The sequence below is a fragment of the Amphibalanus amphitrite genome, unplaced genomic scaffold (assembly GCF_019059575.1).
Source record: "Amphibalanus amphitrite isolate SeventyFive unplaced genomic scaffold, NRLGWU_Aamphi_draft 001420F_arrow, whole genome shotgun sequence".
NCBI lineage: Eukaryota > Metazoa > Arthropoda > Thecostraca > Balanomorpha > Balanidae > Amphibalanus > Amphibalanus amphitrite.
In genome coordinates, this window is record NW_024882913.1 from 18,961 (window position 1) to 35,137 (window position 16,177).

General features: G+C 45.9%; 1 protein-coding gene across 1 annotated transcript in view; it reads left to right on the forward strand.

Moving 5' to 3' along the window:
• The window catches only part of LOC122372931, a 53,663-nt gene that overhangs the window by 2,355 nt on the left and 35,131 nt on the right, over nt 1–16,177 (forward strand). Inside the window, exons 2-4 of the mRNA XM_043350613.1 lie at nt 4,112–4,216; nt 6,866–6,944; nt 15,520–15,623. Coding sequence (XP_043206548.1) covers nt 4,112–4,216; nt 6,866–6,944; nt 15,520–15,623 — 288 coding nt within the window. The remainder of the gene's footprint in view (nt 1–4,111; nt 4,217–6,865; nt 6,945–15,519; nt 15,624–16,177) is intronic.

The following is a 16,177-nucleotide window of genomic DNA, read 5'->3' on the forward strand; positions in this document are numbered from 1 at the left end:
CCCTTGGACGTTCGACTCTGCAGTCGTTAGTGTCTGCGATAATTGGCTTGTATGATTGACATCCTGACGAGCAGGCCATCGCACGGTCTGTTATGACTAACCAGCTTTCAGCCTGGTGACCATACGCCCCCTGACACGCCGCAATTCGAGCGCCATATTGCGTCACCCTCCGGGAGCTCGCGGCACCGCCTGATTGGCTGATTGGCGAAGAATGCTGACGTTCACGTTTCCCGTTTGTTTGTGGGAATTGATCGTGTTCAGGTCATCATGCAGATGATAAATGAAAACGAAAACGTGACTACATGCTCAGGACTGAGTTCTGGAGGAGATGCCTGGACAAGTTCTGTGAATTTTACAGTCAGCGACGTGCGCGTCTGTAGCCAAGGCGACGTTCATGAATAATCTGAGCGGTACTGATCTGATTGGATTAGGCTTCTTGGATATTAATGTTGTTTACCTTCTATCTTGTAATCGCCCGGGAAATTTCACCATCAAAGGCGCCGCTGACCGGGGGTCCGTGACTCATATATTAGATTTTAAACTCACTTTTCTTCGTAAGCTTCAGTTACAAAGCTCTTTACGCTAAGTAAAACCATAATAACATGGAAACATGCTGAACTCCTAAATTTATTCGCTCTGACAGACCTTCATCCGCAATCAATCAGTGGAAGTCATTTCGACTAATATCCTCATTATCCTTTTTCATCCTTGCTGTCGCTAGTAATAATATATTCGTAATCGACTTGACAAATCGTCACATTTCTCGCGGTTCGTCTTCCAGGGTCGACAAGTGACTTGTAAATTGATGTAAATGATGTGGGATATAGCTGAGCGCACGCATACGTCACGCATGATCGTAATAAATGATCTTTCTGACGTGCTAAGGCGGCTAAATGGTCACGCGAGTTTCGTGAGCATAATGAGACGGGTTGATGAAAGGCACAAGAGAAAGGAAACGAAGCACGAATGGTCAACGCAAAAGGTGCTTTGAACCAATCGGTATTACTTGCTGACTGTTTAGTGGCACAAGCTAGAAATGCAGTTTCTTAGTCATGAAATTCACATGTCCCATGGCCATGAGGTTGGCAATTCCCAAGCTGGCGAAATACCCATAACCGGTTGCAGCTGGTGCGTAGAAGTGACCTTATGCTTGCTTCTGGGTCGCCTTTGTCTGGCCTCTGGGCAGCAGTCTTTGTCACAAGGGGGGGGAGAGGATGCCGTTGGCTTCAAATGCTGTTACTTGTAGTGGTCAGTTACCGCAGAAGCTTCAACTGTTACGGAATTCCCACCCTGCAATGATAAGGTGGTTTTTAACTGAGCTGTTAGTCATGAAATGCCGGTCTGTTGAGTTTTGGGTCTGCTTTTCTGTTGACGAAACTTTTTGCAAAGTTCTGGCATGTACTTGACATCCGCAATCTTGTCTGATGCCTAACACACTGATGACGCCATTGAATTTCTTGAACGATTTCTTAAACTTTCGGAATGCATGCATTTCGGAAGAGGAAGAAATTACAAAATCCAGTAAGCTCCAGCTGGGACCACTAGAATTCTTAAACTCCTCATTTAAAATGAAAGTCTCGTTAACGATTTGATCTAAATTTCTGCTTTGATTTCGCCTTTCCACTCTTTCTGCCTCGCCGACCCGCCACGTTTGGACGCTTGTCGCTCGATTACATCATCCGCCGATCCTCCTGTGAAGTCTGAAGGCGCACCTCTGAGCGACGTCCAATCCCTGGGGAGACCACACGGGCGGGTGGTGACACGCTCCAGTAAATAAGACGTCCTGACGTGACGCTAAACCGTCGGGTCGAGACGGCACCGGCCGTGACCGGACTGCCGGGTGGCCGCTGCGGGAATCGGGGAAGGTTGGGAATGAGTGATGGATGCCACGTGAAATAACGTGGTGTCACGTGGCGTAGAGATATGACCAGCCACGATCCGCCATGGGTGATCACGTGGCGCCACGAGCACTCAAACGACGGAGGGGCCGCCCTATCACAACCTATCCCGTGCTGTTCGTGCGGTCATGTCATGCCACGTGTGCTTTTCGGTTGGTTTGGTTCTGCTGAGACAGTTCAACTGATTGAAAGAAGCTCGGGCGGGGCAGTGACATTATGGGAAAAGAAAATGAATCAATTGAATATATGAATATGCTTGGGATGATGTCACTATGGTGATTCTATTGAGTGACGGTGAGGGACATAGGGCATTTGGAAGCGAAGGAGTGACAGGGTACCCAGCTGGGGACAATGAATTTATGACGATTTCAAAACGGAATGGCGACGGATCGGGACAGTCTCATTTCGGGAACGAAATGAGTCGCCTTGTTTTGAAGCTGGAAGACGTGAATGATATGACATGACTTGATGGGTATTTCTGGAATCACCTGTTTTGTCAGGCGAATGAAGCGTGTGACGGTTCATTGATTATGGTTTTGGGACTATCGGTCAATGCATCAAGCTGAATTGTAATTCAGAAGAGTATCGATCATTCTGGAATCCGCAGCTCACGACTGATCAATCAGATATTTGAGAAGAGCGATGAATTGTTCATCCGTGTGATTTGGTCGATGGTAAACTGCGTGCTTTCGGTCCTTTGATCAATATGGATAAATAACTTGTGATTTGAAACGAATGTCGACAAATCGATCATAGATGACTGGTGGGAAATAAGATAGCTGGCGCAGCCGGGATAGATAGAATGCCTTACATCGGATTGAAGTGATGCTTCAAAATAACTTTTGCTCCTCTACTATGCATGACATTTTCTGTCGCATAGACAATATTTTCGTGATGTTTTGTCAAATCAAGTCCATTTTACCATGCCGCGTGGTTGGCATGCAAATTGCAATTGAGTTTCTAAGTATTCTATTCCCAAATTTATGACGCCCATTTTCCGTCAAACGCATTTCCCATTTTCCAAGACGCCCATTTTCCGTCCCCGAAGGTGACGGAAAATTCGTCAATTTGTACCGCTCTCTCGTGAACCACCATTCCCATTCGCCACCCGCTGGTGTTGGTCTCACCACCTCCACTGCAGCACGAGTAACGAAATCACATGCCTCGTGAGTTGTCCCATACAGTCGTCACCCGCAATTAACTCCACTCGGCCATTTACATACTGATCAGTCCCGCGCGCGTGCAGTGCCGTGCGGGTCTCCTCCGACACGCCAGCCATAATTGTTGATTGGCCGTTTAGAGCCGAGGCCTGGGTCGGAGGCCTGTGCGTGCTGCTTTCTAAGAGACGGTGTGACCCAGGCCCGTGACTTCAATAGTCGTGGTGTGCTGGTGAAATGGAGAGAAAATGAACTTGGTGACCCTTGATTTCTGTCCACTAATTGATCAATAAATAGATGGGATGGGAATTAATTGATGGTTTTCTGAATCTGCTACTATAGAAATAAATTTTTACCATAGAGAAACACTTGGATTATGAATGCACTGCTCCGAATATCAAAGGCACCAATTTCTTCGCATCAGTTTGTTTGCATCGCTCATCAATCAATCTCATTTTTGTCTGTATGCATCACCATTTGTCTATATTTCGTCATGGTTGTGAAGAACATGGCTATATATTTCACCGTAAGTAGGCTTTTCGATCCCATGGAACCCTGACACCCAGCGCTAGAATGGAGCCTTCTGGCGTCTGATCAAACAAATATCTGTGACCTCTGGCTCGCTGACCGGCCGCGGGACAGTCAAAGTACATTTTCCACCCTCGGCAAATGTTTGTTATCATGCACCCCCGAGGTCATAAAACTGTGGTCTCATGCGATCCTGGCCTTCGCTGGCGGTGCCATGCACCAGTTTTCACTCGTATCCGTTATATCACCCCTATACCACTCACTGAATGTGCTAATGTGCACTGCGTGCAATGCTGATATTAATCCACCATGAAATGGCACGGTGTTCACGCCACAATGAAGTTGCATGAGGTTTTCATGTGCGCAGCTTTTACTTTTAGGCATGGTATATTAATCCTTCCTTCTAACAGGCTAAAATGCCACGTTTGCAGAAAATTGCACCCCCTTCTATCCCCCTCTCTCCTTTTTATTATTTCATCTGCTTATTTATTCGGAGCCTCTTATTGACGGTTCGTTTTTTGTCCGCAGGATGGCGCCAGGGCAGCATGGAGGTTCTTGTGGACGGGCTGAACATGACGAAGGCGGAGAGGAAGAGACTGGAGAAGCTCAGCAAGATCAACATCCACCTCCATGGTGAGTGGTCTCAGCAACTGTTGGCATTTTTCGCCTTTGGTAGAATTTAGCGGATTTTGAGATCAACAAGGGTATCCGGAAATGGCCTTGATTTTAAGTGACGCGCTTTGTCGTACGTTTAGCTGATATTTCCTGGATTCGATATGCAGATTAACCTTACTTTTTACTAAATATCGTCGTACTGAAGGTCGCAGTTGTGTCCAGAAAGCACACAGATTCAGCTGTGAACCTGTGTTTTGTAACTACAGATAAACATCCGTTCGACAGACACTTTTTGTGTGTTATGTAACCTCCCTGCGTTGTCATTCTACCTCCCGACATAAAACACAGCCCCGTGTCTATAATTTGCAGCTCTGATCATGGCTGGGGCAGTGGGACCGGGCCATATCTTCGCCTCCGTTCTTCCATGTATGGAGACATCCTAACAATGACGTCACTCTGACGTCACAGCCTTTGTGCACCCGATCACGTCTCGGGAGTGTTTTTGCGGCGTCTGATCCGGTGGCTATGGGATGGGAACCAGTCTGGTGGAGTTATCGGAGCAAATCACTGGTGTAGCTTTTTGTGCTGGCTGGATTGAGGCTCTGTGCCTGCAGAGCAGGCACGCCTTTTGGAGATAATCCCAACTGCATGCGCCTGGCGGAAGTGGAAAAATGGTCTTACTAGGGAGTGTAGGGAGGGTCGTGTTACTTGGGTTCTCAAGATGCGCATCTTTTAAGTACTTTTGCCTCTGATCTGGAAGATGGTGATGGTGAATTGGCTGGAGACGAATTGGTCGCGAATTACAATAATGGTGTTTGGCTAAATTTGGACTGTTCGTAGGATGATAACTTGGAGGCTTATAGTATTTTTATGATACAGAGTTTTGAAAGAAATGGTAACTTATTGAGTCAAGTCCACTATAGCTGCAAAGATACACCAATGACATTCTGACTGTTACGGATAAACATACAAGGATAAACACAATCCTTTATCTGCACAAAGAATGCAGTATCACGCGGCCATCGAAAAGCAAACTCGACCAGATGCCCTGCACAAACAAACATCAATAAATAACCCGATCACGCTGCCGCCCCCTGCTCAAGGCCTGCCCTCCAGTCGTTCAAAGGTCTGACCCCTGAGCGAAGTGACAGTGTCGCGGGGTCCTGCCCTCTGCCGTAGGGAGGGGGGGGGAGGTCATGAGATCTGGCCCCGTTCAGCCCAGATACAGGCGCTGGGGATATAAACACAGCTATCTGCTTTACTGGAGTCAGCTTGTGTCAGTCGGTTTGAGGTTGATTCAGAGTCGTGTCGTGATTTGTTGAGATTACTGGAACTCCAAGACCAACTGGCGTCACGTGATTTGCAGGAAATTGGAAAAAAGTACGAAAAATTATTTACATTTCAATAGTCTTAGGTGTTGTTTTTATCCGCTGGGACTGAGAGCGTGAGATGATGTTTTTCGTACTCCAGCGTAGATGGGTAGCCATTCGGCTTCCACGGTTGACAGTGATGACATCAGTCATCTTTTGCAAACTCGTTAAAGATTTGGGCTGTACGGGGACTCGAACCCCGGGCCCGGGGTTCGAGTCCCCGTACAGCCCAAATCTTTAACGAGTTTGCAAAAGATGACTGATGTCATCACTGTCAACCGTGGAAGCCGAATGGCTACCCATCTACGCTGGAGTACGAAAAACATCATCTCATACATTTCAATAGGTTTTCACAGCTATTCGTTACCGAGCACTAAAACCATTTCGATATTTTGGCACAACAATGACCGCAAAGACTATTTAAAACTCATTTGAGTAAATGCTTAAACAATATAAAGTTGTATTTGTCGCATCCTCTTTGCTATTTTGCCGCATTTGCACTGTTGTCTTTCACGTAATGATAGGTAGGCTTTCGGATTCTACCGGCGCTGAATTGTCTCACGAGCAGAATTGCGTGAGAATCTGATGTAATGCTTCTTGGTGCTCTTGCTATCACTTCCCATCCTTACTATAACAATGTCATGATGTTTATGAAGACTTCAGCATAGGCTTTCATTTCCGCACAACTATAGTCATACTGCGTCACAGCCATTCATGATGCCATGGTATGTGACCAAAAGCATCTGTAGCGGACATTCCTATTTGCCATAGATTCCTTGGTACAGCGTATCTTTTTCATTCATTGTTGTTTGTGCCGAAGAAAGGAATGACAAAGCTCCGATTTCGTGCACAGATTGTGTACATTTTGACTGCAATAGTGAATGCAATGTTATTGCATTGCTACTGTTCTTAAATACGGCGACGAAAGAAATGCGAATCTACGTCGCATGTTGTTATTTCTGAAGTCGTACAGAGTCGTACTCCTGAACCCGTGCATTTACAATGGGCGGAAAATGGTGTTCAATTCTTACATGTAAAACCTCAAAATCTCTAGACGACTTTTTATTTCAGGTATGGCGAAATTGCGAAGTTACACGTGGTTCATGCATCCTGAATCTGCGCCGTTTAGACTGTACTCTTGCCACACAATAATAAAGCTTACGCTGCTGATGTTCCTCATCCAAGGACTGGGCCCACAATCCGACGTTCTTATTTGATCACACTTCACAGCCTTGCATTGTAACCTTACCGTGCGCCGCATTGGTGACTTGTTGCTGACAGCTGCTTACGTTGACAGCTCTGTATGCTGCCGTCGAACACGGTCAACTGGAGAAGGCCAGAGCCATCCTGAAGACAACTGATGTGGATGTCAACAGGTATGTTCAGTCTTCACGAGGATGGGGTCAAACGGGAACATATCTTTGGTTCGTATCATGGTCAAAATGTTGTGTTTATTATAACGTCAGTTTGGTGCACTGATAGTGCTCACAATATGCTGCTGTTTGTTGATACTAACAACAGAATATGTATGTTGCTTTATGGTCAGTGACTTCTCGGATTTTCCATGGCAGCGATAAGGTCAGCTCCCAGGAGCTTCGTTTCTGTGTATCTTCGAGGATGTCCGATGCTTTATAAACACTGGTTATTCGCCACGATAAACACAAGTGCTTGTGTATGAAACCTTGCCACAAGAAATTGGCCAGCCTCGAAACGTTAACGACGTATATCAGTCAATCGGTGGCATAGATATGGTTGCTGGGTCAACACTCAACATGCTAAACGGTGTTCCTAACCAAATATGATGCAATGGATTGGGTCTTGCTAGCTAGTTAAGTATGATGTGCCTCTGGTTTGTGTTTGCTCCGCTAAAACCATGATGTCAGGAAGGGGTTTGGCCATCTACTGATGCAAGGGGGTCTACAATTAGGCTGACGTAATTAACCCGCGCCCCGTAGGGGGGGCCGAAACGGCCCCCCCTGTCCTTTTCGGTCGATATCTCCTAAACGGCTGGAGATATCGCCACCAAACTTTCAGGACCCCTCCGGGCATCAATTTTACACATTGTGACCAAAAATTTTTCCAGAGGCTGTGATAGGTTGGCTACAAATGACGTCAGAGTGACATCATGTTCTGTCATTTTCGACCGAAAAAAGACCTTCGCGAGAAGACCTGTCAGGCCTACAGCTTTGAAGATACAGAAAAATGATCAAGACATAAAAGGTGTATAATTGACAGGGCTACAAAACTGCTATCTCGGATTTTTTAAATTTTTGAGTTTTGATCCCCAAAAATCAAAAAAGCATTTTTTTAGATATATTAGCCAAAAAATCCAAAAAGTTTTTTGAGTTTCGAAAAAAACGGAATATATGTGATAGTACCTACCGTCTTCTATCTACATACCAAATTTGAGATCGATACCTCGTTTTTTGGCCAAGTTATAGCGAAAAAACTGTTCAAAAATGATGACGTCAAATTTTCAAACTCAATTTTTGGCAATTCTAGAACTCGTAGAGCAAAACAAAGACCACCATTAGACTCCCCGTGACGAGCTGCATCGAATGGATACCCATTTTATGCAAAAATATCAACTTTGAAATTTGACCTAATTTGACCTGACCTTGACCTGACCTTCACCAAAACGTGACCTAGGCTGGCCCCAAAGGCTGCCTAACCCACATAATCGCATTTGTCATGTAAAATGGACCATAAAACATGTATCACACGACACATTCATATTGTGACCCCCGGTGACCTGACCTCGCTGTGACCTGACCTGGTATCAGTGACCTCAGATAGCAAAGTATGTGTTTGACGAACAATATACCATCGATGGTTTTCAATAAATTACCAATTTACTCGATTTCACAGCACATTTCTTGAATTGCCTGTGAACGGTGAAAATCTGACCTTTGACCTGACCTGTGACGTCATCGGTTTGACCTAGGTCAATGAAATTTGGTCACAAGGTAGTTCCCGGGTAGGGCTATCAAACGCCGTTTGAATTTTGAAAATCGGCCGGTAACTTTCCGAGATCTTAGGGGGGGGCCGAAACGCCCCCCCCCCCCTACGGGTGGTAGGGTCCGCCGGTAGCCCTACGGGGCGCGGGTTAATGTAACTTACCGTAAACTGGTGGGTAGACAACATTCATTGACCTAAATCCATGTTGATAATTATTTTGTTAAATACTTGTAAGGATTTTCGCGCGTGGGTAGTAGGCACCTTTTATCCTTGCCTTGTTGATCATAACTGTCACTAAAGGATTCTTGAGCCGCGGGTCCCAGTTAACTATTTCATTTCCCAACCTCAGAATCCGCAACTGACACACTTTTGAGCGACTGCACGAAACATGCCGTCGAACTCTGTCACTAGAAACATCACTTCAGCCCGAAACTCTATACTGATGACAATCTATTGGCCGCCCGGTTCGGTTTTCGCAAATGGCAACGCCGCACTAACGGGGGACCGGTTCCGTTCAACTACATGCTGCAGCCACAGATATCCGGTTTCTGCACGTTCTAAGTTGCAACGAGGAAGTGCGGACGAGCAGTGACACAGCGGGCGTTTCGTTGCCATGGATACGGGGTGATACGGTCAGCACCGCAAAACGAGAAGCACTGGTTTGTTGTTGGAAGTGCACTGAGGTCTGAGTCATAAGAGATGAAATACTGAGTGCAATAAGCACCGGTTGTGGGAAACTTCCAGCCAGGGCTAACTCAACTTGTTCAATATATGTCCCGAGTTTTCTTTTGAGATGAAAAGAACTAAAATTGCCCCTGCATAACTTCGTATTCATATGCACGAGACTCGTGCTTCGAAGTTGCACCTCTTGTGACCATGCCAAGCAGTCAGAATTATGATACATGCAGCGCAGCGTCCGCGCTTCCTCGAATTAGACTCTTCCCTGCACTTCACGCTGCTTCCAGTGGCCAGCATGCGTTGCGTCGCGGGGCCTGGTATTTCTCGTGCCACAGTTACGCTTAGTGGGACTGGTGGGGAAGGGGAGGGAGGAGTAGCCCCGTGGGAGTGTCCTTAGGTTAATCACTGGGAAAGGGCAGAGCGAAACGAGAGGGATGGGAGCAGGGAAGCCTGTCCGTCTAGTGACACAACTGATGCAATCCCACGCGGGTTGCGTCAGGGGCCACTGACGCTTGGGAAGTGCAGGTCACTGCGGGGCTATGGATAGCGTCGGGTACGAGTAGATGTAGTGGGAGGCAATGGTAGTGTTGAAAACGACGGAGGGTATTGCTTAAGGTCTTCAAGGAATGTTTTATTTAATTCAGTAAGGAGGTTTCTAATTAGTTGATAGCGTTGAAACGTCCAACACATTGCTCAAAATGCCAGCCCAAAAGTAAAGGAGTCTGTGATATCTAAGAACATACAACATGAAGTCACACAATGCAAGGGATTCCATATACTTTGGCGTATGAAATTCCTTTTACTCCCTACCATAGCGAAGTTTATGATTCACTTCTAACTAAGAAACTGGGCTTTCCTGATAACCCACGCATACCCATGCAGCATATACACCAGCTTCCAATGAACCTAGACTATACACACTCAAACCCATACAGTAACACCGCATGCCCTTTGTCCACTACTGCTATCAAACAACACAACGCCACCGCACTGGCGTGGATGTGTATTGCGTGGTGTGGACACGTCACAAAGGACCACCGTGTAAGGCTCGGTGAGTGATCGCTGCTCGCCAGTGGCATGACAAGCGTCGGGAGCTCAGCGGGAGGTCTAGGTGGCCCTTCGTGCACCTTCGAGGGTCCATGGACGCTTCAGTTGCTGTGTTGGTGATAGCGTACCACGCAAGTCCGTTTGTCATCGCCATGGATGGTGGAAGTGTCGGATGTGACGGATGGGGACTGACAGGGTGTGAGTTTGGTGGGCGTGTCGGGTTGTCAGGTGGAGTGGAGGGGCGTGGCAGGCTGTCAGATGGCGTGTCAGACTGTCAGCGGGCGTACCCGTATGTCAACTCTATAGGTACGGTGGGCGATGACACTTTGATCAGAGGTCAGACTTATGCGACTTGCTGAACAGAAGTTTTTTTTCGTTCTTTTGACTGACAGCAAATGGGTAGCAGAGGTATAAGAACGAATGATAACACTACGTCTTCTATAGGATGCCACTTTATACTGAAACCATAAAAGAAGAAAATAAAGTTTGCCTTACCTCGATTTGAAATACGAGCTGGGGCATTCCACGATAGATCGACCAAAAATGAATAAAATTTACACCCTCATATTTTATTTTTTGCTTAAAATTGGTCTAATGGGTTGTGATGGGCGGGGAACCCAGCTGTGGCAAGGATTTTTTTCTTCGAACAACGGTTTCCGAGATATAGCCTCGGGCAGTTCCTGGAGGTCACACTCTAACCCTATGTTTGGCGGCTTATAACTCAGAAACTATTGGTTTTCTATGGTAAAAACTTGATATGATTCAACTCGCAATCAACCAACAAACGTTTTGGCTATCTCGGATTTTCGATTTTTGAAAATTTTGATCACGTGACATCTTGACCTTTTTTTCGAAGAGTGACCTTGATATTATCCCAACTGAAAGTCGCAATTTTGTCTGATGACGATTAAAGCCTTATCAATTGTCATTAATATGCGATAATAAAAAAGTGGCTTTCGGCCTGCGTTGACCTCAGGTCAGGTCATTTTTATGACCTTCCCATTATTACGAGCGGGAGCGACAGCGAGATCTCGTGAACAAAGCAAGATAGCGACAAGTGGTAAACGGCACAAAGTACACATGGATAAGGTCTACAATTTTTACTCAGGTCATTTTCAGGTCAGGTTAAAGCTGACGTCACAGGGGTAAAAAGAAAGTATAAATGGCGGCACTACATATATATGAAGTTTTTCTCGAATAACTTTCAAAGTATTCCAGCTAGGAACAAGCTAATAGCACCATCGTGATCCTCTCGTCGATCCGCATCGAAACATGTGTATGTTGACATCGAAAGGTCAAAGTCAAAAGTTGACCTTAGGTCACGTGACCTTAAGGTCATCATATATATCATTCGATGGGTCTTGACGAGCTGAACACAATGAGCCTATCCGCGCGGCTGTATCTCAAACCTGTAAGGAGTTAGTAGCAAAAAAACATTTGGTGACCTTTAATGACGTCACATGGCCCAAGAGCAACGTCACAGTTGACCAAGAGCAAAAAAGGTCTCAAGGTAGTCAAAGTTAGTCGTATATGAAGTCACTCATGGTATATTAGGCAATTCCGACGCGTTTTAGTGTAAAAACAAGGGAGCTGATTTTTCCCCAATTGACTTATAATGGGGTGGTCAAGAAATTGACCTGATCTTAGGTCATCGGTATTGAAATTCAAAACGAACTGGCGCTAGGCGAAAGCAAACACAATGGTGCCTGTTCCACGTCTCTGTGAGGTTCGGAGAGTTGTATTGCCACCATGGGCGACCCCCAGTTATTGGTCGTCACCATGGCAACGCGAGTGTGACATTGTTCAGCGGTTGGTTTGATCGGGGTCGATCTGTCGAGTGTTGGACGCATTGTAATGTAGCTCAATATAAATGACGTTTATTCCATGACGCTTTAGTATTGCACGAACTATGACCCACGGATAAGAATCACACATGGCGCGGTCGGTAGGACCCGGGAGATGAAAGCAGCAGCCAGGGAATCATACAACACCAGCGCCAAGCCGCTGAGACCTCTACGTATAGGAGCATACGTATCGCTGCAAGATCCGGACACAGGCCTATGGGACAGGACCGGCCAGGTAGTGGGGATCGGGAGCCACAGAAGCTACTTGATCAAGACGCCTAGTGGCCGCACCCTATGGCGTAACCGCAGGCATGTCCGGCCATTCCGTGGGATCGTCGCGACCCAGCGAGCAGATCCAGATCCAAGCCGAGCAGATCCGAGCCAGAGAAGAGGCGAGACGCTGTCACCGACCCCGGCTCCGGTAAGCCGCAAGACGGTGCGGTTTTCTCTGGGCGAGTCTGAGCTCTCCCCACGACGGAGCAGCCGACGACGTCAGCCCCCAGAGAGACTCCAGGTCGATCCGAGGCTGAAGACATACGGACCGACCTGGGGGGAGGTGTGAGGTTCGGAGAGTTGTATTGCCACCATGGGCGACCCCCAGTTATTGGTCGTCACCATGGCAACGCGAGTGTGACATTGTTCAGCGGTTGGTTTGATCGGGGTCGATCTGTCGAGTGTTGGACGCATTGTAATGTAGCTCAATATAAATGACGTTTATTCCATGACGCTTTAGTATTGCACGAACTATGACCCACGGATAAGAATCACACAGTCTCTTTCTTTATTAGATCAAAAGGTACAGCCAAAACTATTTTGACTTCCTTTTTACCCCTGTGACGTCATCTTTGACCTGACCTGAAAATAAAATTGTAGACCTTATCCGTGTGAATCCTGTACCGTTTACCGCTTGTCGCTATCTTGCTTTATTCTCGAGATCTCGCGTCGCTCCCGCTCGTAATAAAATGGACAGGTCATAAAAATGACCTAACCTGAGGTCAACGCAGGCCGAAAGCCACTTTTTTATTTGCGCATATGAATGACAATTGATAAGGCTTTAATCGTCATCAGACATAATTGCGACTTTCAGTTGGGAAAATATCAAGGTCACTCTTCGAAAAAAGGTCAAGATGTCACGTGATCAAAATTTTCAAAAATCGAAAATCCGAGATAGCCAAAACGTTTGTTGGTTGATTGCGAGTTGAACCATATAAAGTTTTTACTATAGAAAACCAATAGTTTCTGAGTTATAAGCCGCCAAACATAGGGTTGCAGCGTGACCTTCAGGGATTGCCTGAGGCTATATCTCGGAAAACGTTGTTCGAAGAAAAAAATCCTTGGCACAGCTGGCTTCCCCGCCCATCACATGACCCATTAGACCAATTTTAAGCAAAAAATAAAATATGAGGGTGTACGGCTTTGGTCGATCTATCGTGGAATGCCCCAGCTCCTCAACACTAACAGCACAGTAACAATCGATGGACAACTGTTTCCGTACCATCGTCCGCTTACCTGTGTGACCTTCTGCTTACTAATTGGGATGTATTGACGCAACAACACTGTTCCCGATCAAATTCAGCTTTAGTGATTACACGTTTCATTGAATTTCAGAGGCGATCGTTCAGCCATTTCATGCTCGAATTATGAGCACCTTAGCTGTGCGTAAATCCCTAGCGGCACAACTGCGCAACCCTAGCTGGCTCGGCATTCATAAGCTAAAATCATCATCAACTCGGATTTAACCGGGACCCACTTAGCTCCACTGATTTGCAGCGGCGCGCTTTGGCTGTTTCTCGGAACTCCAGTTAAATCTCAACTGGTGCGTGTTTGAGTGTACGCCGAACTGCGTGATTATGTGATGATTATTGCTCTGCACTGCAAGGCCTTTTGGGAGAAGGTACTCCCCAGGTGTTCCCCGTGTACTCTCCTAAGGTGCTCCCCAAAGATGCTCTCTGAAAGTACTCCACGAGGTACACGCAGAATGTCTTTGTGCTGAGCACAGCAGTCAGTAACCATAGGGATTTAGCAGTCAGCGTGACTTTGTGAATCAAGATATGGAGATCCAGCTCTTAGAGGTGGCTTACAGTGCTGGCGGAGGGATTCAAGAGCAGTTGAAGTGTTATTGTTTGCTGGCCTTTGTCTAGTGAAAGGAGATATTTCAGCTGTATTGAGTTATCTGACCTTGACGTTCTTGAATTCGCCGTCGGCAGAAGGCCGAAGAAAGCACGCAATCGTGCGAATGAGGGAAAAATGGTTTTGTTCAATGTCTTCGCGACTTTCTGTGACATAGCGCGATGTATATGTAGTGTAATATGAAACTTAGGGATTCATGTAGCTATTAAATTGGACCGAATTCAGCTCACATCGTCAGGTTCTCTTATTTCATCTGCAAGCAATGTGACGATAGCCAACATGCTATTTATTCATGTAGGACTCAGAGTTTCAGCGCATTTAAGAATGAACATTTGAATCTTATAAAGTCCAACGTTTCTCTAAATCTTCCAAATGCTCTGGCAGGGCTGATATTTTGTCTGGCAGGGCTGATATTTTGCACCACACTAAAAAGCAATTCAGCAAAGATAAATGGAGAAGCGACTGGGCGAAGAACGTTGAATAAAGAAGGCACAGCAGGCCCCCGGCGATTTATCCTGATTTGACGACAGCCATCCAGCATCAGAACTCCGGTAGCTGGCAATCTAGCTCAAAGACACGTTTTAAAAATGGATGAATGCTTGGGCTGGCATAAGGCATACTGATGGACGATGGGGGACAACTGATCTAGTATGCTGTAAAGATGATAAGAAGATCATAAGTAGGTAACAATTCTGCTCTTTCCTTTGATTTTTTGCAGATTATAAGACTCAGAAGGAAGGCAAATATTTTCTTATGACTATTTTAGCCGCATGCAGACCAGACGATCCTGTTCAACATTACTCTTGTGTGTATTTTCTAGCTGATTAAATGGACTCCATCACATGAATGTCATCAAACGTTACGTAATTACGCTCTGTTAAGCCCAGGCAGCCTCAGAAATATATGCAGGCTCATTTGAGATTGCATGAGTTTGTGGTCTGATGGAAACACCAATAACAGCGAATAATTTCCTAGCTTAGCAAATTTATATCACCTAATTTCAATTTCGCATCAAAACCGGACATAATATCGTCTGTTCTTTATGACTTTGTTTGTCGGACGAGTGTCAAGGTATCAAATCAAAAAAGCTACACATAGAAATATTGCTTTGGAAATGAATACTTAACCAAACCCAAACAAAAGCTTCAGCTGAGGATATGGCTGTATCGTTTTTCTCCCACCGTGAGTTGTATGACACCTGGTGCATCCAGATACTTTGTGATCTTGATGCTCACGATGTCCAGCTGCATCATCATTTTTAACTCTTGTTGATTTTTTCCATCTTTTGTTTCAGCGTGAATGGGGATGGCTTTTCACTGCTGGACATTGCTGTGATGACCAACAATCAGCAGATGGCGCGACTTCTGCTCACCTGCGGAGCCAGGGAAAGCTCCCAATGTAAGTATCTGAACGCCCCGGGGCATTGTAGTCATTACATCGCAGTGGAGGACTGGATCATGGAATCAGTCTGATTTGTCTTCAAATTGAACATCGTGTCATATTTCCTGCACTTAATGTCCTGAAAAATGGGTCGTAGAGACTATTTTCCTTTGCTTGTCTGATCCAGCTGTTTCTGGCCAATTGTCTAAATTTGGAAGGTATAAGTTTCCCGGCTTTGCTGATGCGTACATGCACGTGGTTTTGATTTTTTCATCGATGCTCTATTAACTTATATTTCCGATAGGTTCCGTCACTGGACATAAGATAGTTCGACGGATATACCCGACATTGTGTTCCAAATCACTCCCATGGATAAAGTCCATTCTTCGTACTCTTACAAACCATTTTCGCCCCAATTGCCATCGTCCGATAAAGTCGTCCTGGGTATCTCCACATCATGCCTCCTGCGCGGAAAAATAATACCTCATACTGCTCCGCATTATCCACAGGACAGGGAGAGAGAGCGAGAGAGAGAGAGAGAGAGAGAGAGAGAGAGAGAGAGAGAGAGAGAG